We start from the raw sequence: 24,049 nt of genomic DNA on the forward strand, positions 1-24,049 counted from the left end.
AAGCACTCAGAGCTTTGGGAAATGTATATTGTGGACGTGCTAGTGACGATCTAGCAGCACATGTCCTCAGCTCAATAGGCTAAACCTAGCTGATAGAATCCCTTTAAAGGAATTTCTAATTATGGCCGGTGAGTTCACCTTAAAATACAATTATTTGTATTTAATGGAGCATATTATTTGCAAATGAGGGGGGTATCCATGAGGGCATAATTTTTTACCTAGTTGGAAAATATCTATATGGCATAATGGGAAAAGTCAAATACACTACGTGCAGAATTATTAGGCAAATTAGTTTTTTGACCACATCATCCTCTTTATGCATGTTGTCTTACTCCAAACTGTATAGGCTCGAAAGCCTACTACCAATTAAGCATATTAGGTGATGTGCATCTCTGTTATGAGAAGGGGTGTGGTCTAATGACATCAACACCCTATATCAGGTGTGCATAATTATTAGGCAACTTCCTTTCCTTTGGCAAAATGGGTCAAAAGAAGGACTTGACAGGCTCAGAAAAGTCAAAAATAGTGAGATATCTTGCAGAGGGACGCAGCACTCTTAAAATTGCAAAGCTTCTGAAGCGTGATCATCGAACAATCAAGCGTTTCATTCAAAATAGTCAACAGGGTCGCAAGAAGCGTGTGGAAAAACCAAGGCGCAAAATAACTGCCCATGAACTGAAAAAAGTCAAGCGTGCAGCTGCCAAGATGCCACTTGCCACCAGTTTGGCCATATTTCAGAGCTGCAACATCACTGGAGTGCCCAAAAGCACAAGGTGTGCAATACTCAGAGACATGGCCAAGGTAAGAAAGGCTGAAAGACGACCACCACTGAACAAGACACACAAGCTGAAACGTCAAGACTGGGCCAAGAAATATCTCAAGACTGATTTTTCTAATGTTTTATGGACTGATGAAATGAGAGTGAGTCTTGATGGGCCAGATGGCTGGATTGGTAAAGGGCAGAGAGCTCCAGTCTGACTCAGACGCCAGCAAGGTGGAGGTGGAGTACTGGTATGGGCTGGTATCATCAAAGATGAGCTTGTTGGGCCTTTTTGGGTTGAGGATGGAGTCAAGCTCAACTCCCAGTCCTACTGCCAGTTTCTGGAAGACACCTTCTTCAAGCAGTGGTACAGGAAGAAGTCTGCAAGGTAAGAAAAACATGATTTTCATGCAGGACAATGCTCCATCACACGCGTCCAAGTACTCCACAGCGTGGCTGGCAAGAAAGGGTATAAAATAAGAAAATCTAATGACATGGCCTCCTTGTTCACCTGATCTGAACCCCATTGAGAACCTGTGGTCCATCATCAAATGTGAGATTTACAAGGAGGGAAAACAGTACACCTCTCTGAACAGTGTCTGGGAGGCTGTGGTTGCTGCTGCACGCAATGTTGATGGTGAACAGATCAAAACACTGACAGAATCCATGGATGGCAGGCTTTTGAGTGTCCTTGCAAAGAAAGGTGGCTATATTGGTCACTGATTTGTTTTTGTTTTGTTTTTGAATGTCAGAAATGTATATTTGTGAATGTTGAGATGTTATATTGGTTTCACTGGTAAAAATAAATAATTGAAATGGGTATTTATTTGTTTTTTGTTAAGTTGCCTAATAATTATGTACAGTAATAGTCACCTGCACACACAGATATCCCCCTAAAATAGCTAAAACTAAAAACAAACTAAAAACTACTTCCAAAAATATTCAGCTCTGATATTAATGAGTTTTTTGGGTTCATTGAGAACATGGTTGTTGTTCAATAATAAAATTAATCCTCAAAAATACAACTTGCCTAATAATTCTGCACTCCCTGTATATACCGCCCACGCATTAATTGGTACGAGAGGTGTATAGATGAGACAGGCATGATATTGACAGAGATGGACTTTATTAATTTGTTCAAAATATTAATAACAACGATATGAATTTACACTTTACAAACAATATTGCAAAATAAAATTTGCCAATTTTGAATGCTATGTTGTCTAATAAGGGGAATAAGGTTAACACTGCTACATATAGAAAATAATTGAGTGGGAACACGTGACTGCTAGCATCCTCATCCGCAACATGTGGTGACTAATATCCCATATGGTGACTGGATCCGATTACGGATGTGTTTTTCTTTCCCTGCAGAATCTGACAAGCTGCATGATAGATTATAAAGTAGGGGATATTCCCATCATTTGTTACATCATGCTGAAAATAGAATAAAACAGATGGAACGTGTACAACTAATAAACATGTCCCGGTTCAGCTCTGAACCCGGACAACCCTTTTAAGCCATCAATATGATTTGATATACAAATATTGATTGGTTATATTATAATATAATTGTCAGCAAATTAAAATTTGTGTGATACTAAGGCCTCTTTCACACTTGCGTTGTCCGGATCCGGCGTGTACTCCACTTGCCGGAATTACACGCCGGATCCGGAAAAATGCAAGTGTACTGAAAGCATTTGAAGACGGATCCGTCTTCAAAATGCATTCAGTGTTACTATGGCAGCCAGGACGCTATTAAAGTCCTGGTTGCCATAGTAGTAGTGGGGAGTGGGGGAGCAGTATACTTACCGCCCGTGTGGCTCCCGGGGCGCTCCAGAATGACGTCAGAGCGCCCCATGCCCATGGATGACGTGCCATGCGATCACGTCATCCATGCGCCTGGGGCGCCCTGACGTCACTCTGGAGGGCCCCGGGAGCCGCACGGACGGTAAGTATACTGCTCCCCACTACACTTTACCATGGCTGCCAGGACTTCAGCGTCCCGGCAGCCATGGTAACTATTCAGAAAAAGCTAAACGTCGGATCCGGCAATGCGCCGAAACGACGTTTAGCTTAAGGCTGTATCCGGATTAATGCCTTTCAATGATCCGGCCTTGCGGCAAGTGTTCAGGATTTTTGGCCGGAGCAAAAAGCGCAGCATGCTTTTATGTAAACCTGTCATACCGCTCTGTTATGGAAACCTTTTAATGGAGACAATAAAGATAATTTTTTTTTTTTATCTGGATCGCATGTGGTGATGGAAGATTGTTGCCTTAATGTTTATGTCAGGAGTAGTACGGACACTGCCAAGCATGGTGCTGCCTGCCAATTGTGTAACTTTTGCTTTCTTGCAGAAATGGTAAAAGGGAAGAGAGTACTAGTGACTGGATCAAGTACTGGGATCGGAGAACAGATTGCATATAAATTTGCAGAAATGGGGGCTCATGTGATGCTCACCGCCAGAAGAGCTAAACAACTAGAGGAGGTAGGTTTATACAGATTAATCTTTCTTTCTATGAATACAATTCACGCTAAATGAGCTATACCACAAATAAATGGCCATCATACAGTATGACAGTATGGCTAGGGCAGTGATGGTGAACCTTTTAGAGACCGAGTGCCCAAAACCCACTTATTTATCGCAAAGTTCCAACACAGCAATTTAACCTCTATACCAATATAGTATATCTTCCATGTACTTTATCATTTAGCTATAATAGCCTACCTACATTCAATGCGCTGCCTGTGCTGTTTATAGTGCGCCTTGTGCTGGTGAATGGCAGGAAAAGTCTAAGGCATATTGGTACACCATAGACTTTTTCCAGGGTGCGGGTGCCCACAGAGGGGGCTTTGAGTGCCGCCTCTGGCACCCGTGCCATAGGTAAGCCACCACTGGGCTAGGGGATGTTTAAAGGGGTATTACAGTTATAACAAGTTACCCCCGATTCACAGGGCCACCACTCCATTCATTTCTATCTCTGGCGCTCCGATAGGATAGGTAATAATTTGTTATAACCGGAATACCCCATTAAAGGGGTTGTCCAGCTTGGGCATAACTTGAGATATAGGATTGAGCAGTACTTACCTAATGGATCCAGCGCCACTGCACAAGGCTGCAGCAGGGAGGTTACGTTGACAACATGTGACAGCCGCAGTCAATTGCTTGCCTTAACAATGCACCAAAGAGATCAGTTATTAGCTGCAATGGTCAGATGCAATATGGCTGCAGTTTTTGCTCTAAGATTAGTAGGAAACATACTAAGGGAAGTCTAACATAGCATTTTTAGAAAACAATTCTGTTTTTGTACTGTTTTCTCCAGAAATCCCATCAGCCATGTAGTTATAAATCAGTGTTTTGTTTATTTTCTGATCATTATATGCATCAAGGATATACCTGGACGCATTTCGGTATAACAGCCTTCATCAACAGGTGATCAAACAGAGTCAAAGGATACATATATATAGAGAAATTAATCAATCACAAGCCTGTGACGTCAGACGCCCACATGGATGGTAAATACAAAATAACCAATCAACAAGGTTTCACTTTAGTTAACATACACTCACCTAAAGAATTATTAGGAACACCTGTTCTATTTCTCATTAATGCGATTATCTAGTCAACCAATCACATGGCAGTTGCTTCAATGCATGTAGGGTTGTGGTCCTGGTCAAGACAATCTCCTGAACTCCAAACTGAATGTCAGAATGGGAAAGAAAGGTGATTTAAGCAATTTTGAGCGTGGCATGGTTGTTGGTGCCAGACGGGCCGGTCTGAGTATTTCACAATCTGCTCAGTTACTGGGATTTTCACGCACAACCATTTCTAGGGTTTACAAAGAATGGTGTGAAAAGGGAAAAACATCCAGTATGCGGCAGTCCTGTGGGCGAAAATGCCTTGTTGATGCTAGAAGTCAGAGGAGAATGGGCCGACTGATTCAAGCTGATAGAAGAGCAACGTTGACTGAAATAACCACTCGTTACAACCGAGGTATGCAGCAAAGCATTTGTGAAGCCACAACATGCACAACCTTGAGGCGGATGGGCTACAACAGCAGAAGACCCCACCAGGTACCACTCATCTCCACTACAAATAGGAAAAAGAGGCTACAATTTGCACAAGCTCACCAAAATTGGACTGTTGAAGACTGGAAAAATGTTGCCTGGTCTGATGAGTCCGAATTTGGCGTAAACAGAATGAGAACATGTATCCATCATGCCTTGTTACCACTGTGCAGGCTGGTGGTGGTGGTGTAATGGTGTGGGGGATTTTTTCTGGGCACACTTTAGGCCCCTTAGTGCCAATTGGCCATCGTTTAAATGCCACGGGCTACCTGAGCATTGTTTCTGACCATGTCCATCCCTTCATGACCACCATGTACCCATCCTCTGATGGCTACTTCCAGCAGGATAATGCACCATGTCATAAAGCTAGAATTATTTCAAATTGGTTTCTTGAACATGACAATGAGTTCACTGTACTAAAATGGCCCCCACAGTCACCAGATCTCAACCCAATAGAGCATCTTTGGGATGTGGTGGAACGGGAGCTTCGTGCCCTGGATGTGCATCCCTCAAATCTCCATCAACTGCAAGATGCTATCCTATCAATATGGGCCAACATTTCTAAAGAATGCTATCAGCACCTTGTTGAATCAATGCCACTTAGAATTAAGGCAGTTCTGAAGGCAAAAGGAGGTCCAACACCGTATTAGTAGGGTGTTCCTAATAATTCTTTAGGTGAGTGTATAGTATATACTACCAGTCACAGTATTCATTGTGAGGACAAAGTCTATAAAGAAAACAAACAAAATAAGGATCAATGTTGAAAATCAGTATTAAAACATTCCATAGGACAGTATATGTAACGGATCTCCTGGCACCCTAACCGGGTACCTCCGTTGATGGATGCTCCTAGTGCTTCCCGAGGACTCCAAGCACTCCATTCTACACCGTAACCACCACAGGAACAAGGAACAGGAACAGCTCTTACAAGAGCTAGGAGTTATAGCCAGGGGAGTATACAGCGTATAGCAATCCCCATACACATGAGACGAGGCTCTGTGTTGAGGGTCAAGCAGTGGTCAGCCTGAGCTGTGTGTTTATTGTTCTTATATACACATTCTTACACATTAGTACCACCCACAGGGTTTTGTAAAACAACCAGTAACCACGTACAATACACTCAGACACTCCCACACAAAATCCTCCCCTCTGCCTGTGGATACAATTACCTTACACAATGGGTTAATGTAATTATCACAGGCAGGAGAATACACAGTTTTTCACAATGTCTTCTGTCCTGGAGACAATTGGGAAGTAATCCAATTTATCTCCAAGGGTAGAGGCAAAACTTAATAAGGCACGTGGTAGCAAAAGACAATAAAAAACATAAGAATATTTAATTGTGCAGCTATTGCATAAAACATAGACATTTAACATATCCAAAAATGGCACGAATTAGACCAGGGATTCAAAAGTTAGTAAAAGTCCTTTGTGACCAAAGGAAGCATGGCTTTTCTGCCCAAAACCAGTTTTTACAGAGTTAGGCTGTGTGAGATAATTGAATTAACTGGTGATTCACAGTAGCGTTTACGTACTAGCTCAAAGTGTATCTTTTTACTGCCTAAATAAAGTACGTTAAAATTATTTTTATTAAATTATATATTAAAATTATCTGCAACACGTTAGGCTTGGTAGGGTGAAGGGGGATATCTCAGACTGATGATGCTGATCCCTATAATCATCCCTACCACTAGAGCTCCAAAATATAAGGAGTCAATGATATGTGGCGTGTTCCTCTATTTATCTGGGGTGTATAGATAGCTTCCATACATAGGCACCTGATTGAAACAATGGGTGAATGTGACAGGTCTCTAATAAGAGAGACTCTGCACACCACACAGTGTCAGGTAGCACTACTAGGATAGCCCAAACCCCAATCGATAATAAATGTAGGAACAGGCCGTAGGCTTCTACAGTCAGCAAGTCAGTCTGTAGTTGTTTCCACAGAGAATAATTGCTCATGTGTGAGATAATTGGCTTAACTGGGTGTGGTAAGCCAACTAGGTACAGAAAATACCTCTATTCACAACAACAAAACTACACAAAAAATACATAACTCCTATCAAACTGAACAGAACCCCCACATTCAACTTATCCCCAGATGGCTTGGATCTGAGCGCTCAAAATATCCGAACAGCGCTCAGATGCCACAAACAGTCAAATCGCCATGGGGTTTAAGTTTAGCATGGGCTGATGAGAGGGCCCATAGTCCTGGGGCAAGAGGCTGGCAACCAGGCTTCTCCAGCACCCAGTGGCGAGGTTGGTTTCGCCACAATATATTTCACTACAATTGTGTTATTTCATAGTCCCTATTTAAGCCTCTAGGATGAAGTGTATCCAATGTGTGGATCCAGTAGGCTTCCCTGTGTAACAAGAGTTTTTTAATGTCACCACCCCTCTTTGGTCTCCTGATTTGCTCCAAAACCTGGAATTTCAATTGTGCTATTGTATGTTTATATTTATCAAAATGTTATGGGAGGGGTAACAATAGATTTTTTGTTCGTATTGCGGAATTATGTTTAAAAAACCTATCTCTTATTATCTGCATAGTTTACCCGATATATACCAAGCCACATGGGCATTTTACCAGATAAATAATGTTAGTCAATTCACAGGTAAAAAAACCTTCTATTTTAAAAGGCTGACCTTTACGGGGATGATAAAATATAGAGCCTTTGATAATGTGAGAACACTGAGAGCAATTAAGGCACGGGAAAGTGCCTTTTCTCTACGTAGCCAGAACACTGTCTGCTGGTTACCTTCTCACTGCCCAAATCAGTATGTACCAATTTGTCCCTGTAACTCAGTTGTTGTTTTTTTTATTGCAAATTAATGGTGGATGTTTAAATTCTTCCACTCCTGGATGGGCTTTTGTTAGTAAATGCCAGTGTTTTCGTACCACATTGTCAAAACCTGAGTTATAGGGATGAAATTTATGTATAAAGGTCAATCTCAACATCCTATCTGTCTCTTTCCTTTATAAATCAGTGTAAAGATCACCACTTTCATCACTACAGTGTCTAAAAAGTTCACTGTATTTTGATCATATGATATGGTGAATCTCAGGCCCTCACAGGCTGTATTCAAATGATTGTAAAAGGAGAGGAGGGCCTCCCGTGGCCCCACCCACACGCAAAAAATGTAATCTATAAATCTTTTCCAGATCAATAAATTCTGGTTTAGTTCAGTGTTGTATACATATAATTCTTCAAAAGGTGACATAAATGCATTTGCGTAGGGCGGGGCCACGTTCGAGCCCATCGTGGTTCCACGCCGCTGTACGTAAGAAGTGTCTTCAAACATGAAAAAGTTCTGAAACAGAACCAAACGTAAAATCTGTAGAAAAATTCCTTCTGTGTCTCCGTATAATCACTGATTTGCAAAATATTAGAGACAGAGAAGGTAACCAGCAGACAGAGTGTTCTGGCTACGCAAAGAAAAGGCACTTTCCTGTGCCTTCAATGTTCTCACATTATCAAAGGCCTTATATTCTATCCTCCCAGTACAGGACAGCCTTTTAAAATATAATTCTTTTTTACCTGTGAATCAACTAACATTATTTATCTGGTAAAATGCCCATGTGGCTTGGTATATATCGGGTAAACTATGCAGACAATAAGAGATAGGATTTGTAAACATAAGTCCACAATACGAACAAAAAATCTATTGTTACCCCTCCCATATCATTTTGATAAATATAAACATACAATAGCACAATTGAAATTCCAGGTTTTGGAGCAAATCAGGAGACCAAGGAGGGGTGGTGACATTAAAAAAATCTTGATACGCAGGGAAGCCTACTGGATCCACACATTGGATACACTTCATCCTAGAGGCTTAAATAGGGACTATGAAATAACACGATTGTAATGAAATATATTGTCCTATGGAATGTTCTAAAACTGATTTTCAACATTGATCCTTATTTTGTTTGTTTTCTATATAGACTTTGTCCTCACGTTGAATACTGCGACTGGTAGTATATACTATATGTTACCTAAAGTGAAACCTTGTTGTAGATTGTTTATTTTGTATTTACCGCCCATTTGGGCGTCTGACGTCACAGGATTGTGATTGATTCATTTCTCTATATACAGTCAGGTCCATAAATATTAGGACATCGACACAATTCTAACATTTTTGGCTCTATACACCACCACAATGGATTTGAAATAAAACTAACAAGATGTGCTTTAACTGCAGACTGCCAGCTTTAATTAGAGGGTATTTACATCCAAATCAGGTGAACGGTGTAGGAAGTACAACAGTTTGCATATGTGCCTCCCACTTGTTAAGGGACCAAAGGTAATGTGACAGAATAATAATCATAAATCTAACTTTCACTTTTTAATACTTGGTTGCAAATCCTTTGAAATCAATTACAGCCTGAAGTCTGGAACGCATAGACATCACCAGACGCTGGGTTTCATCCCTGGTGATGCTCTGCCAGGCCTCTACTGCAACCATCTTCAGTTCCTGCTTGTTCTTGGGGCATTTTCCCTTCAGTTTTGTCTTCAGCAAGTGAAATGCATGCTCGATTGGATTCAGGTCAGGTGATGGACTTGGCCATTGCATAACATTTCACTTCTTTCCCTTAAAAAACTCTTTAATTGCTTTTGCAGTATGCTTTGGGTCATTGTCCATCTGCACTGTAAAGCGACATCCAATGAGTTCTGAAGCATTTGGCTGAATATGAGCAGATAATATTGCCCGAAACACCTCAGAATTCATCCTGCTGCTTTTGTCAGCAGTCACATCATCAATAAATGCAAGAGAACCAGTTCCATTGGCAGCCATACATGCCCACGCCATGACACTACCACCACCATACTTCACTGATGAGGTGGTATGCTTAGGATCATGAGCAGTTTATTTTCTTCTCCATACTCTTCTCTTCCCATCACTCTGGTACAAGTTAATCGTGGTCTCATCTGTCCATAGGATGTCGTTTCAGAACTGTGAAGGCAAACTCTAATCTGGCCTTCCTGTTTTTGAGGCTCACCAATGGTTTACATCTTGTGGTGAACCCTCTGTATTCACTCTGGTATAGTCTTCTCTTGATTGTTGACATTGACACACATACATCTACCTCCTGGAGAGTGTTCTTGATCTGGCCAACTGTTGTGAAGGGTGTTTTCTTCACCAGGGAAATAATTCTTCGATCATCCACCACAGTTGTTTTCCGTGGTCTTCTGGGTCTTTTGGTGTTGCTGAGCTCACCAGTGCGTTACTTCTTTTTAAGGATGTTCCAAACTGTTGTTTTGGCCACGCCTAATGTTTTTGCTATTTCTCTGATGGGTTTGTTTAGTTTTTTCAGCCTAATAATGGCTTGCTTCACTGATAGTGACAGCTCTTTGGATCTCATCTTTAGAGTTGACAGCAACAGATTCCAAATGCAAATAGCACACCTGAAATAAACTCTGGACCTTGTATCTGCTCATTGTAATTGGGATAATGAGGGAATAACACACACCTGGCCATGGAACAGCTGAGAAGCTAATTGTCCCATTACTTTTGGTCCCGTAACAAGTGGGAGGCACATATGCAAACTGTTGTAATTCCTACACCGTTCCCCTGATTTGGATGTAAATACCCTCAAATTAAAGCTGACAGTCTGCAGTTAAAGCACATCTTGTTTGTTTCATTTCAAATCCATTGTGGTGGTGTATAGAGCCAAAAATGTTAGAATTGTGTCAATGTCCTAATATTTATGGACCTGACTGTAAATGTATCCTTTGACTCTGTTGGATCACCTGTTGATGAAGGATGTTATGCCGAAACGCGTCCGGGTATATCCTTGATGCATATTATGATCAGAAAATAAAACAAAACACTGATTTAACTCCACAACAAGAAGAAATCACAGTCGGCACTGCTAATCGTGGACCAATGTCAGCAACACTTCTCTTTCAGCAAACATGCAGTGAAATAGGTGCTGCTCTGCTAGAATTAGCAGACCAATAATCGCATGAATAAATAAAAGGAAAAAGCGTCATTTACCGAATCTTCACAAATCGTAGCTTTATTACAGGTTAAAACACTGCAGATGCCGGCCACAATTGCAGCAAAATCAGGCAACAGCCGTTTTGCGCTAAGATCGCGCTTTATGGGCTTGACAAAGCACGATCTTAGCGCGAAACGGCTTTTGCCTAATTTAGCTGCAATTGTGACCCTCATCCGCAGTGTTTTAACCTGTAATAAAGCTACGATTTGTGAAGATTCAGTGAGTGCCGCTTTTTCCTTCTATTTATTCATACTGATTTATAACTACACGGCTGCTGAGATTTCTCAGGACTACACGTGGAGGTTACTCCTTCCCGCTGAATGTGATTGAGTGCTGACTGGGATAATATTCATTTGTACTGGTTTCTGACGTCTCTATCTTCATCTCTATGGACACCTTGGTCTTTAAGTTCTAAGTATACTACCATAAAAAGAAAAATAACAATGTATGTCAACCAGATCAGACCTATGGCACTCTGCCTTTATTCTTTATCTTACTTGTTTTGCAGGTGGCAAAAAAATGTCTGACACTGGGGGCAGGATCAGCCCATTACATGGTGTCTGATATGGGGAATTTGACCTCGGCTCAGAATGTGGCCCAAGAAGCAATCACAAAACTTGGTAAAATATGAACCAAAGACTCCACCATCACATTTACACATTTAGCTGACTGACTTACAGTATTAGAACTTTCACTGATCAATGTAGATGACAATCTAGAATCACTTAGTTATACCTATCATTTTATCATACATTTATGACCTACTGTTTTTGTAAGTCAAATAGTTATGTTAAAGCTTACCTACACTTACAGGTGGCTTTACAGGATAAGCTGTCATGTGCATGTACATGAGAATTAACACTATATCCTGGATTTTTTTGCAATTGTCTCTGCTGTAGGCTTCACCTCTAATTCTCATTTCTCCCTGAGCTAGTGTATGAAGTCTAGCTGCTATATTGTCTCCCATACACTGCACATAGAAAGTGGAGGAAATTCTGCTACCCTATCCTGAGCTTTCATATACAGAGTAGCAGCAGAGCATGCAAAACATTATAGAGAAATATTGAGTATAGATGTTATTCTGACCACTCTCTGTCTCTTGTTTGGTACTACATAGCCTGCCTGGTTCTGACCCATTTACATATTACCCTGTTTTTGTGTTGTTTGTCTTTTGGTGTTTGATAGTGAAACGGGCTGAGTTCTAGGTCAGGGCTCACTGTCTGTGTCTGTCCCTACCTACAAGGGTAACGCTTCTACCAGGGTAAAGTATGATGTTTCAGAAGTTAAGGCTAGCTTCCCCAAACATATGGGGAAAAAATGTTAGGTATGTACTTTTAATTGATAAAAACATAATGCAAATAAAAGTTCATTATTTCTATAATAAAAGATAGGATAAAAAACAAAAGTCATAAACTGATAGGACTTTACTTACTGATCTACCCTTTATTTCTTTGCTAGCAGCAGGACCCAGCTTCACACGGGTATATTTCATCTATTTCATTTAATGTTTGTCTGTGTCCTTAAAAGATATTGACAGTATCCACTACACATCTACATCTACAGTACCCAGGCCCTTTAACAGTGACCTTCACAGTGGCCTGCCCCCTCAACAGTAACATCCACAGCGCCCTGCCCTCTTAACAGTAACATTCACAGTGCTCTCCCTTTTAACAGTAACCTCCACAGTGGCCGCCCCTTTATTAGTGACCTCCACAGTACCCTGTCTCATTAACAGGGATTTCCACAATAACCCGCCCCCTTAACAGTGACCTGTACAAAGCTATGTTACCTTAAAATGTGACCTCAACAACACCCTTTCTCTTAAGAGTGACCAGGGGCATAGCTATAGGGGGTGCAGAGGTAGCAGTCGCTACTGGGCCCAGGAGCCTGAGGGGGCCCAAAGACCCTTCTGCCACATAAGACACTGCATTATAGAAAGTGCATACTGGTCAATTTACACCTCTGGCTGGAGGGAAGGGGTTTGGTTAAGAATTTGGCATGAGGGGGTGTCCTTTCAATGTTTCCCTCAGGCAGCAGGAAGGATATGTGCTCCCCTGCCCCTTGCCAACAAGCACTGAGGGAAGGGGGGCCCAAGCTGAACTCTTGCACCAGGGCCCGTGAGCTTTTAGCTACGCCCCTGACAGTGACCTCTATAGCACCCCGCCCCTTAACACTGACCTTCATAGCGGACCGTCCCGTTAACTGTGACCTCCACCGTTCCCTGCCCCCTTAACAGAGATCTCCACAGCGCCCGCCCCTTTAATGGTGACCTCCACAGCAGCCCGCCCCTTTAACAGTGACCTCCACAGCATCCCACCCCCTTAACAGTGACCTCCACAGCATCCAACCCCTTTAACAGTGACCTCCACAGCATCCCGTCCCCTTAACTGTGACCTTCACAGCAACCTGCCTCTAGGGTGGCCAGAGGTCCAGTTTTAGACGGACAGTCCAGCTTTCAGACTCCTTGTCCTACGTCGTCCGTCGCATACCTGGACGGAAACAAGGGAAGTCCTTTTGAACAGCTCACTCTCGGACAGTAGCACTGTGGTGTATGAGCGTGAGCAGCAAGGAGAAAGTTACCCTTCCACCCCTGCAGCTGACAAAAGTTGAATATTTCCTTCATTTTTGGGAGGGGCGTGGCCTAACCAGGTCAGGGGCAAGGCTTAGCATGACCTAGGGGCGGGGTTTTTAAGTCTGCCTTTTGAGGGTGGCCTGCATGGCAACCCTACCTACCCCCTGAACTGTGACTTCCACAGCATTCCACTCCCTTAACAGTGTCATCCACAGCGCCCTGCCCCTTTAAAGCTGGCCTACAGCAGTGAAGAAAAATTTCTGGGTTGTTATGGAAACCTGGTGTAAAACTGTGTGTATGTGGAGACTAAGGGCCTGCGAGCTTTTATTGGCTGATAAGGGTCATGTGACCAAGCTTCTATTGGCTAATGCATTTTTTGGGAATATCTCAGGAACGGTACGTGCTAAAGAGCTGAGACCCGGTCTAAAGCCTTCTCGGACACCTGATGTACCTGTGTGCCAAATTTTGTGATTGTAAATGCAACGGTGCGGATTCCTTTAGCGCAGTGGTCCCCAACCTTTTTTGCACCAAGGACCAGTTTCATGTCAGACAATTTTCCCAGGGACCGGGGAGGGAGGGGGGTTTAGGTCTTGGGCGGGGCTTCGGGGGTTGGGCGGGGCTTATTGGGGGATGGTCGGCGCTGACTGATTCACGCGCATAACAAAACACAAGGTTCATGTTAAAATAGATAACTATTACATTTATTATTAAAATGTGGCTCAAAACTGACTAGGGTCTCTGCTGCACTGCTGATATTTTCAAGGTGACATGGAAAAGGAACTGCAGGTCATTCTCCCACTCACTCCCTCAGATACTATCTGAAACTGGATGCAGACAACCCCCCCCCCCCCTTCATATTAATTTCCATTGGTGGGGCAATGAGACCTAACCAATCCCTCCCTCACTAGCCCTTTTCAGCTTTCATATTGGTGGCAGTGGCTGTCCGGCATCACAATTGGAAGGAAGGAACACTCTTTTTCCGACCCACAGTACGGCCACACGCTGTGTCTGATATGCGCGTCGGGCACGCATGCGTCTGGCGCAGTGGCGTAACTAGAATTAATATGGGCCCCAGGGCAACCTTTGAATTTGGGCCCCCCCTGTGGCAATAATAACCATGAGCACCACCGTGCCCCTCATGTGGCCGACGTGGTTATTATTGCCAAAGTTTTGTCAGTCGCCCCCTTTCTCACTATATTTCATTTTGCCCCCACTCCTATATATTTCATTTTTTGCCCCTCTCTGTATATATTTCATTTTCATTTTGCCCCCTCATTATTTGCTGCCCCTGCCCTCGTATGGCCGGCGTGGGCCCCCCTTTCTGAATTCAGACATTAGTGCCGGTTATTATAATGTGATATGATATTAGGGCAGGGGCAGCAAATAATGAGGGAGCAATATGAAAAGGAAATATATAGAGATTGGGGGCTAAATGAAATATAGGTAGAGAGGGGTCACTGACAAAACTTTGGCAATAATAACCCAGTTATAATTGCCAATGTTTTGTCAGAGGCCCCTCTCTACCTATATTTCATTTTGCCCCCATTCTCTATATATATATTTCAGTTTTTGCCCCTCATTATTTGCTGTCCCTGCCCTCATATGGCCGGTGCGGGCTCACCCCTTTCTAAATTCAAACATTAGTGCCACTGATCATCTGCCCCCCGTACTTGCAGGCTGTGGCGGGCTTCAGTTCCATGCGCAATCCCGTGGCTCTTCCTGCGGCGCACCGCCGTGTGATTCTGCGACACGAGACCCGCCGCAGGAGCTCACGGGTCTCGCGGGATTACAACAGGTTATGCAGCGCAGGCGCACTCAAAATATAGGGAGGGCCCGGCCGCCGCACTGAAAAAAAGCACTTGCGGGGCCGCGGGCCCTCCCCCCTGCCCTCCCCTGTCCTGGCGTCTCCCCTCCTCTGTATGGCCGCGGCCCGGCAAACAATCTTCCAGGGCCCGGTCCCGGGCCGCGGCCCGGTGGTTGGGGACCGCTGCTTTAGCGGACATACACACACACATACAAACACTTAGCTTTATATATTTGATTGGTGAGAGTCCAACTTATGGAAAATTTACAATCCTCAAAATGAAGTAGAGCTAGGAAATGTATCACCTAGATTTTTTGTGGGGGTATACCCACCTATTGGCTTTTGTTTCAATAAATTGTTTGAGATGAGGAAATCACCAGTGCATGCTTCTACTTAAAGGGTTTCTGTCACCAGAAATACCTAAATTAAACTGGCTGACATTAGCGATGTGCTAATGTCAGCTCAACCTAACTAGCCTATTCCTCGTTTTATCCATGCCCCCGTTACTCCATAAATGTAACTTGTATAATATGCAAATTAGCCTCTAGGAGCAGGGGGGGCGTTGTTTCTGCTCCTAGAGGCTCCGTTCTCCCACCTCTGTCACTTCCCTCCAAGTCTTGATTGACAGGGCCAGGCAGCGTTCGCATCCTCCTGCCAGTCTGGAGTGCATGTTAAATCTCGCGCCTGTGCCGTACCGTTCAGTATTTAGCGCAGGCATAGTGAATGAAGGATGCTAACTGGCTGCTGACCTCCTTACTGTGCCTGCGCTGAACTTAGAACGGCACGGCGCAGCCGCAAGATTTACCATGCACTCAGTGTCGGCAGGAGGATGCGAACGCTGCCTGGGCCTGTCAATCAAGACTTGGAGGGAAGTGACAGAGGTGGGAGAACGGAGCCTCTAGGAGCAGAAACAACGCCCCCCCTGCTCCTAGAGGCTAATTTGCATATTATACAAGTTACATTTATGGAGTAACGGGGGCATGGATAAAACGAGGAATAGGCTAGTTAGGTTGAGCTGACATTAGCACATCGCTAATGTCAGCCAGTTTAATTTAGGTATTTCTGGTGACAGAAACCCTTTAAAGGGAACCTGTCACTGGGATTTTGTGTATAGAGCTGAGGACATGGGCTGCTAGATGGCCGATAGCACATCCCTGAGATGAGTCAGGGACAGGACTTATCTCAGGTTAATTTGCATATATATATATGTCAAATCAGGTTTTTTGACACAATAAAAGCACCCAGAGCTATGGGGACTGGGTATTGCAGATGTGCTAGAGGCCATCTAGCAGCCCATGTCCTCAGCTCTATACATCTATAAATTTCACCTGAAAGCCAAATATCCCTAACTTTTTGTCAGTAGTGTACTGTAGCAGGGCTGGGGATGCAGCATTGCAACACCATGCGAAGGAAATGTTTGGAAAGTGTGTGGGATGTCTATTTTTTCTGGAAACATCCTAGACGTTCCAGGAGAATTGGCAAATATGCTGAGGACATGATATCCTTAGGCCTCATGCACACGGCCGTTTTTTTTTACGGTCCGCAAAAACGGGGTCCGTAGGTCCGTGATCCGTGACCGTTTTTTCGTCCGTGGGTCTTCCTTGATTTTTGGAGGATCCACGGACATGAAAAAAAAGTCGTTTTGGTGTCCGCCAGGCCATGCGGAGCCAAACGGATCCATCCTGAATTACAATGCAAGTCAATGGGGACGGATCCGTTTGATGTTGACACAATATGGTGCAATTGCAAACGGATTCGTCCCCCATTGACTTTCAATGTAAAGTCAGGAGTCCCTTTTATACCATTGGATCGGAGTTTTCTCCAATCCGATGGTATATTTTAACTTGAAGCGATGGGAACGCCTCTATGTTAGAATATACTGTCGGATATGAGTTAGATCGTGAAACTCAAATCCGACAGTATATTCTAACACAGAGGCGTTCCCATGGTGATGGGGACGCTTCAGGTTAGAATATACTAAAAGAACTGTGTACATGACTGCCCCCTGCTGCCTGGGCAGACCCCCCCCCCCTGTTTTTAACTCATTGGTGTCCAGTGCGGCCGGCCCCCCTCCCTCCCCTGTAGTTAACTCATTGGTGGCCAGTGGGCCCCCCCTCCCTCCCCTGTAGTTAACTCTTTGTTGTCCAGTGCGGCCGGCCCCCCCCCCTCCCTCCCCTGTAGTTTACTCGTTGGTGGCTAGTGGGCCCCCCTCCCTCCCCTGTAGTTAACTCGTTGTTGTCCAGTGCGGCCGGCCCCCCCTCCCTCCCCTGTAGTTAACTCGTTGGTGGCCAGTGGGCCCTCCCCTCTCCCTCCCCCTCCTAATTAAAATCTCCCCCCTATCATTGGTGGCAGCGGAGAGTACCGATCGGAGTCCCAGTTTAATCGCTGGGGCTCCGATCGGTAACCATGGCAACCAGGACGCTACTGCAGTCCCGGTTGCCATGGTTACTTAGCAATTTGTAGAAGCATTATACTTACCTGCGAGCTGCGATATCTGTGTCCGGCCGGGAGCTCCTCCTACTGGTAAGTGACAGGTCTGTACGGCGCATTGCTTAATGATCTGTCACTTACCAGTAGGAGGAGCGCCCGGCCGGTCACAGACAGCGCAGCTCGCAGGTAAGTATGATGCTTCTACAAATTGCTAAGTAACCATGGCAACCGGGACTGCAGTAGCATCCTGGTTGCCATGGTTACCGATCGGAGCCCCAGCGATTAAACTGGGACTCCGATCGGTACTCTCCGCTGCCACCAATGATAGGGGGGGGGGAGATTTTAATTAGGAGGGGGAAGGAGGGGGGGGGCCCACTGGCCACCAACGAGTTAACTACAGGGACGGAGGGGGGGCCGGCTGCACTGGACAACAAAGAGTTAACTACAGGGGAGGGAGGGGGGTCCCACTGGCCACCAATGAGTTAACTACAGGGGAGGGGGGGGCAGCCGCACTGGACAACAAAGAGTTAACTACAGGCGAGGGGGGGGTGGCCGCACTGGCCACCAATGTGTTAACTACAGGGGGCAGTCGTGTACACAGTTCTTTTAGTATATTCTAACTAGAAGCGTCCCCATCACTATGGGAACGCCTCTGTGTTAGAATATACTGTCGGATCTGAGTTTTCACGAAGTGAAAACTCAGCTCTGAAAATGCAGACGGATCTTTGGATCCGTCTGTATAAAAGTAACCAACGGCCACGGATCACGGACACGGATGCCAATCTTGTGTGCATCCGTGTTCTTTCACGGACCCATTGACTTGAATGGGTCCGTGAACCGTTGTCTGTCAAAAAAATAGGACAGGTCATATTTTTTTGACAGACAGGATACACGGATCACTGTCTCGGCTGCAAAACGGTGCATTTTCCGATTTTTCCACGGACCCATTGAAAGTCAATGGGTCCGCGAAAAAAAACTGAAAACGGCACAACGGCCACGGATGCATACAACAGTCGTGTGCATGAGGCCTTATTCTTATTTTTTTTTTTATTCTATCACAGAGTTTACCGTGCAAGAAAAATATTTTTATAACCCCTTCTACCGCTGGCCCGTTTTCACTTTCCTGACCAGGCCATTTTTTTGCAAATCTGATGTGTCACTTTATGTAGTAATAATTTTGGAACACTTCTAGTTATCCAAGCTGTTCTGAGACTGTTTTGTGTGACACATTGCACTTAATGGCAGTGCTAAATTTGAGTCGATATGTCTCACCTTTATTTATAAAAATAATCCAAGTTTACCCAAAAATTTAAAAAAATTACCAATTTACAAATTAGAATTTCTCTGCTTTTAAGCCTACATGCACACGACCGTGTGCCCCCCGTGGCCGTATAGCGGTCCGCAATACACGGGCATCGGCCGTGTGCATTCGGCATCACGGATCGCGGACGCATTCACTTGAATGGGTCCGCAATCCAGGAGATGCGGAATGGAGGCACGCATCAGAACCCCACAGGAGTGCTTCCGTGGTGTTTCTAGCTGTGCCTCCGCACCGCAAAAAAGTAGCGCATGCACTACTTTTTGAGGTGCGGACCATCGGATGCGGATCACGGACCCTATTCAAGTGAATGGGTCCGCGATCCTCATGTGACTGCCCCACGGTCTATGCCCGTGCATTGCGGACCGCAATTTGCGGTCCACAGCACGGGCATGGAGCCCTAACGTTCGTGTGCATGTAGCCTTAGACTAAAAGATGCTTTACATAGACAGTAGATGTCTACTTTATGGTGGGATCATTTAGAAAATATCATTTTATATTTTTAGGAAAACGACTTAGAATTTTAGATGTCATTTTTTACATTTTTAAGAAATATTCCAAAATCCACATTGTTAAAGAACCAGTTATGAAGTCAATTTTGGGGCTTACATAATACAAACCTCCCAACAACAAGTTATTCAAATGTGGTTTTACAAACTTTGTTAACCCTTTGGGTGTTCCACAATATTTAAAGGGGTTTTCCGTGATTTTGATACTGATGACCTATCCTCAGGATAGTCAATATGCGGAGACAGCACCAGCGCCCAATTCTTAATCCTCAGATGCACAGCCACCAGCGGACAGGCTCATCAAAGCTCAATCTAGAAGCAACCTTGCATCTTTTATTCCAAACCCGTTAATACATAAGAACAGGCAATGTTTTTGGCTTCTTACAAGCCTTTTTCAAGCTATAATACATCAGTGTTATCATCAGTTTAAATATACCTTACAAAAGGGGTTGTGACAAACCTTTCACCAATCAATATTGTTTGCACAGTTGCACTCCCATAACTACTGTATTTTTCGCCCTATAAGACGCACCGCCCCATAAGACGCACCTAGGTTTTTGGGGAGGAAAATAAGAAAAAAAAATTTTTTTAGCCAAAAGGTGTTTGGTGGGTTTGGAACTAATGGTGGTCTGTGGATGGCACTATTACTGGGGATCTGTGGATGACTGACACTGTAATGGGGGGGGATCTGTGGATGACTGACACTGTTATGGGGGATCTGTGGATGACGGACACTGTTATGGGGGGATCTGTGGATGACGGACACTGTTATGGGGGGGATCTGTGGATGACGGACACTGTTATGGGGGGGATCTGTGGATGACGGACACTGTTATGGGGGGATCTGTGGATGACGGACACTGTTATGGGGGATCTGTGGATGACGGACACTGTTATGGGGGGATCTGTGGATGACGGACACTGTTATGGGGGGGATCTGTGGATGACGGACACTGTTATGGGGGGATCTGTGGATAACTGACACTGTTATGGGGGGATCTGTGGCTTGCACTGTTACAGGGGGGGGGTCTGTGGCTGACACTGTTACAGGGGGGATCTGTGGATGGCACTGTTACAGGGGGGATCTGTGGATGGCACTGTTACAGGGGGGATCTGTGGATGGCACTGTTACAGGGGGGATCTGTGGATGGCACTGTTACAGGGGGGATCTGTGGATGGCACTGTTATGGGCTGGGGGGGGGTCTGTGGGTGGCACTGTTATATATGTGCCATCCACAGACCCCCCAGCCCATAACAGTGCCATGCACAGACCCCCCCAGCCCATAACAGTGCCATTCACAGATCCCCCCCCCCCGTAACAGTGCCATCCACAGATCGCAATCCGAACCAACCCCAACCTACCCCCTCCTCCCGCCCGCCCGCCGCCGCCAGCACAAAATATAAGTTGTCATATTGCATTAATAGATATTAAACATGCCCCCCAACTCCTATTACTACCTTTCATCCTAATCGCTGCTGTAAAAATCAGGCAGGCAGGACGGCCGGCCGGCGCGTCTCACTGACGTCACTTGCCTGCGCCGCCTACTTCATTCATAGAGTAGGCGGCGCAGGCACGTGACACGAGTTACGCTGCCGCCCGCCCGCCTGGCCTGAATTCTACAGCAGCGATTAGGAGGTAAGGTAGTAATAGCAGTTGGGGGGCAAGTTTAATAACTATTACTACAATATGAGATCTTATATTAGCATACCGGAGCGGCGGGGCGGTGCTATACTACACTGACTGCACCGCCCCGCCGCTATTGCCGGCCCCCAGCTCCTCCCAGTCCCTCCCCGAGTCCCCGCTCTGCTCATACATCGCAGCTTGCGATGTAAAAGTGGCAGCATTCGCCCCATAAGACGCAGGGGCATTTCTCCCCCATTTTGGGGGAAGAAAAAGTGTGTCTTATGGGGCGAAAAATACGGTACCAATCACAATAAGGTGCATAATGTGGATTACAACATTCTCTTTCACCTTGTATCTTTTGTGTGACGACAACATGATATATATAATGGATCTGAGGGCTGCAAGATGGCTGCATCAATGCTTCCTCTGCATCTCCCAGGTATACCAGATATCTCTTACGTCATAGAAACATAGAATGTGTCGGCAGATAAGAACCAATATGGCCCCTCTAGTCTGCCCAATATACTGAATACTATGAATAGTCCCTGGCCCTATCTTATATGAAGGATGGCCTTATGCCTATCCCATGCATGCTTAAACTCCTTCACTGTATTTGCAGCTGCCATTTCTGCAGGAAGGCTATTCCATGCATCCACTACTCTCTCAGTAAAGTAATACTTCCTGATATTAATTTTAAACCTTTGCCCCTCTAATTTAAAACTATGTCCTCTTGTAGCAGTTTTTCTTCTTTTATATATTCTCTCCTCTTTTACCTTGTTGATTCCCTTTATGTATTTAAAAGTTTCTATCATATCCCCTCTGTCTCGTCTTTCTTCCAAGCTATACATGTTAAGGTCCTTTAATCTTTCCTGGTAAGTTTTATCCTGCAATCCATGTACCAGTTTAGTAACTCTTCTCTGAACTCTCTCCAAAGTATCAATATCCTTCTGGAGATATGGTCTCCAGTACTGAGCACAATACTCCAAATGAGGTCTCACTAGTGCTCTGTAGAGCGGCATGAGCACCTCCCTCTTTCTACTGGTAATGCCTCTCCCTATACACCCAAGCATTCTGCTAGCATTTCCTGCTGCTCTATGACATTGTCTGCCTACCTTTCAGTCTTCTGAAATAATGACCCCTAAATCCCTTTCCTCAGATACTGAGGTTAAGACTGTATCACTGATTTTATATTCTGCTCTTGGGTTTTTACGCCCCAGGTGCATTATCTTGCACTTATTTTAGTTGCCCGATTTTTGACCATTCCTCTAGTTTTCCTTGCATTTCCCCTCAAAAGTATGCAAAGGGCCCACAGGCCATGCCTGGGGTATCCCTTGCCCCTTGGGAGGTTTCTACGTGAAGCAGAGAGGACTTAGAGTCCCCTTTGTAGATGTATTGGTGGTACCCAGGGTAGGATTGCCAGAGTGGTGCAGGGTGGCCTACAGTCTCTGTAGATGTTATGTACATGTGTCACAGTGTTCCTACCTAGATATCCTTGGATTAAAGATGTGATGTGGTACGAAGAAGTGAAAAAAGGTGTAGGTGAACTTGGATGATATAATAAGTAGAATAAATGGAGTCCAGGCTTTGTAGTAACATCGAACACAGCTTTACTTGGCATAAATGGTAATCCAAATAGTTTCCAAACGGTATCTTGGTCTTCAGCAGGTATTGGCTTAACCTTGGCAGGCAAATACTTCTCTGCAACAATCTTAGCCCTGCTATGCTAGCTGGAGTAAATACGAACTTTCCTCTTCTTCTGGAGCTTAGTTTAGCTGTAGTCTGTCTCTTACTTGATCTTTAATCCTAGCAACTTCTTGTCCTGGCTTTGGAGTACCTCAAGCTCTAGCTTCAGCTTGGATGAAGGCAATGCAAGCCCAGAAGGGGACAAGCAGCCATGTAGACTTCAGAGGCAGGGCATCTGGGGCCTAGCAGAGCAGGCAGTGCTCTGCTAGCCGAAACACAACCTCTCCCTAAGGAGGGTGGACTAGACTCTGACTCACTGACTAACTAAACTCCTCCCTCTCTAGAGAGGGCTGGAATGGAACTAGCAGGTTCCTCTCCAGGGAAACTAACATTGCTAATGTTGCCTCCATCTTCTGGTAGACCAGGCAATTACATGAACATAATCAGTTTAATGAACAAATATGCACATTATGAGAAGATGACATGAAGTACATTAGGTGATATAAATTAGCACATAGGAGAAAGTAGCAAGGTGCCAGAAAAAAGTACAAACCGGATTCCCAAAAAGTTGGGACACTAAACAAATTGTGAATAAAAACTGAATGCAATGATGTGGAGATGGCAAATGTCAATATTTTATTTGTAATAGAACGTAGATGACAGATCAAACGTTTAATCCAAGTAAATGTATAATTTTAAAGGAAAAATACGTTGATTCAAATTTTCACGGTGTCAACAAATCCCCAAAAAGTTGGAACAAGTAGCAATAAGAGGCTGGAAAAAGTAGCATAACGAAGAGCTGGAAGACCAATTAACACTAATTAGGTCAATTGGCAACATGATTGGGTATAAAAAGAGCTTCTCAGAGTGGCAGTGTCTCTCAGAAGCCAAGATGGGTAGAGGATCACCAATTCCCACAATGTTGCACAGAAAGATAGTGGAGCAATATCAGAAAGGTGTTACCCAGCGAAAAATTGCAAAGACTTTGCATCTATCATCATCAACTGTGCATAACATCATCTGAAGATTCAGAGAATCTGGAACAATCTCTGTGCGTAAGGGTCAAGGCCGTAAAACCATACTGGATGCCTGTGATCTCCGGGACCTTAAACGACACTGCACCACAAACAGGAATGCTACTCTAAAGGAAATCACAGAATGGGCTCAGGAATACTTCCAGAAACCATTGTCAGTGAACACAATCCACCGTGCCATCCACCGTTGCCAGCTGAAACTCTACAGTGCAAAGAAGAAGCCATTTCTAAGCAAGATCCACA

General features: G+C 44.5%; 1 protein-coding gene across 1 annotated transcript in view; it reads left to right on the top strand.

The window, feature by feature from the left end:
- The window catches only part of LOC122934148 (hydroxysteroid 11-beta-dehydrogenase 1-like protein A), a 75,724-nt gene that overhangs the window by 27,713 nt on the left and 23,962 nt on the right, over window positions 1-24,049 (top strand). The window contains exons 3-4 of the mRNA XM_044289378.1: window positions 3,118-3,248; window positions 11,341-11,452. Of these exons, the coding sequence (XP_044145313.1) occupies window positions 3,118-3,248; window positions 11,341-11,452 (243 nt within the window). The remainder of the gene's footprint in view (window positions 1-3,117; window positions 3,249-11,340; window positions 11,453-24,049) is intronic.

The sequence above is a fragment of the Bufo gargarizans genome, chromosome 1, assembly GCF_014858855.1.
Source record: "Bufo gargarizans isolate SCDJY-AF-19 chromosome 1, ASM1485885v1, whole genome shotgun sequence".
NCBI lineage: Eukaryota > Metazoa > Chordata > Amphibia > Anura > Bufonidae > Bufo > Bufo gargarizans.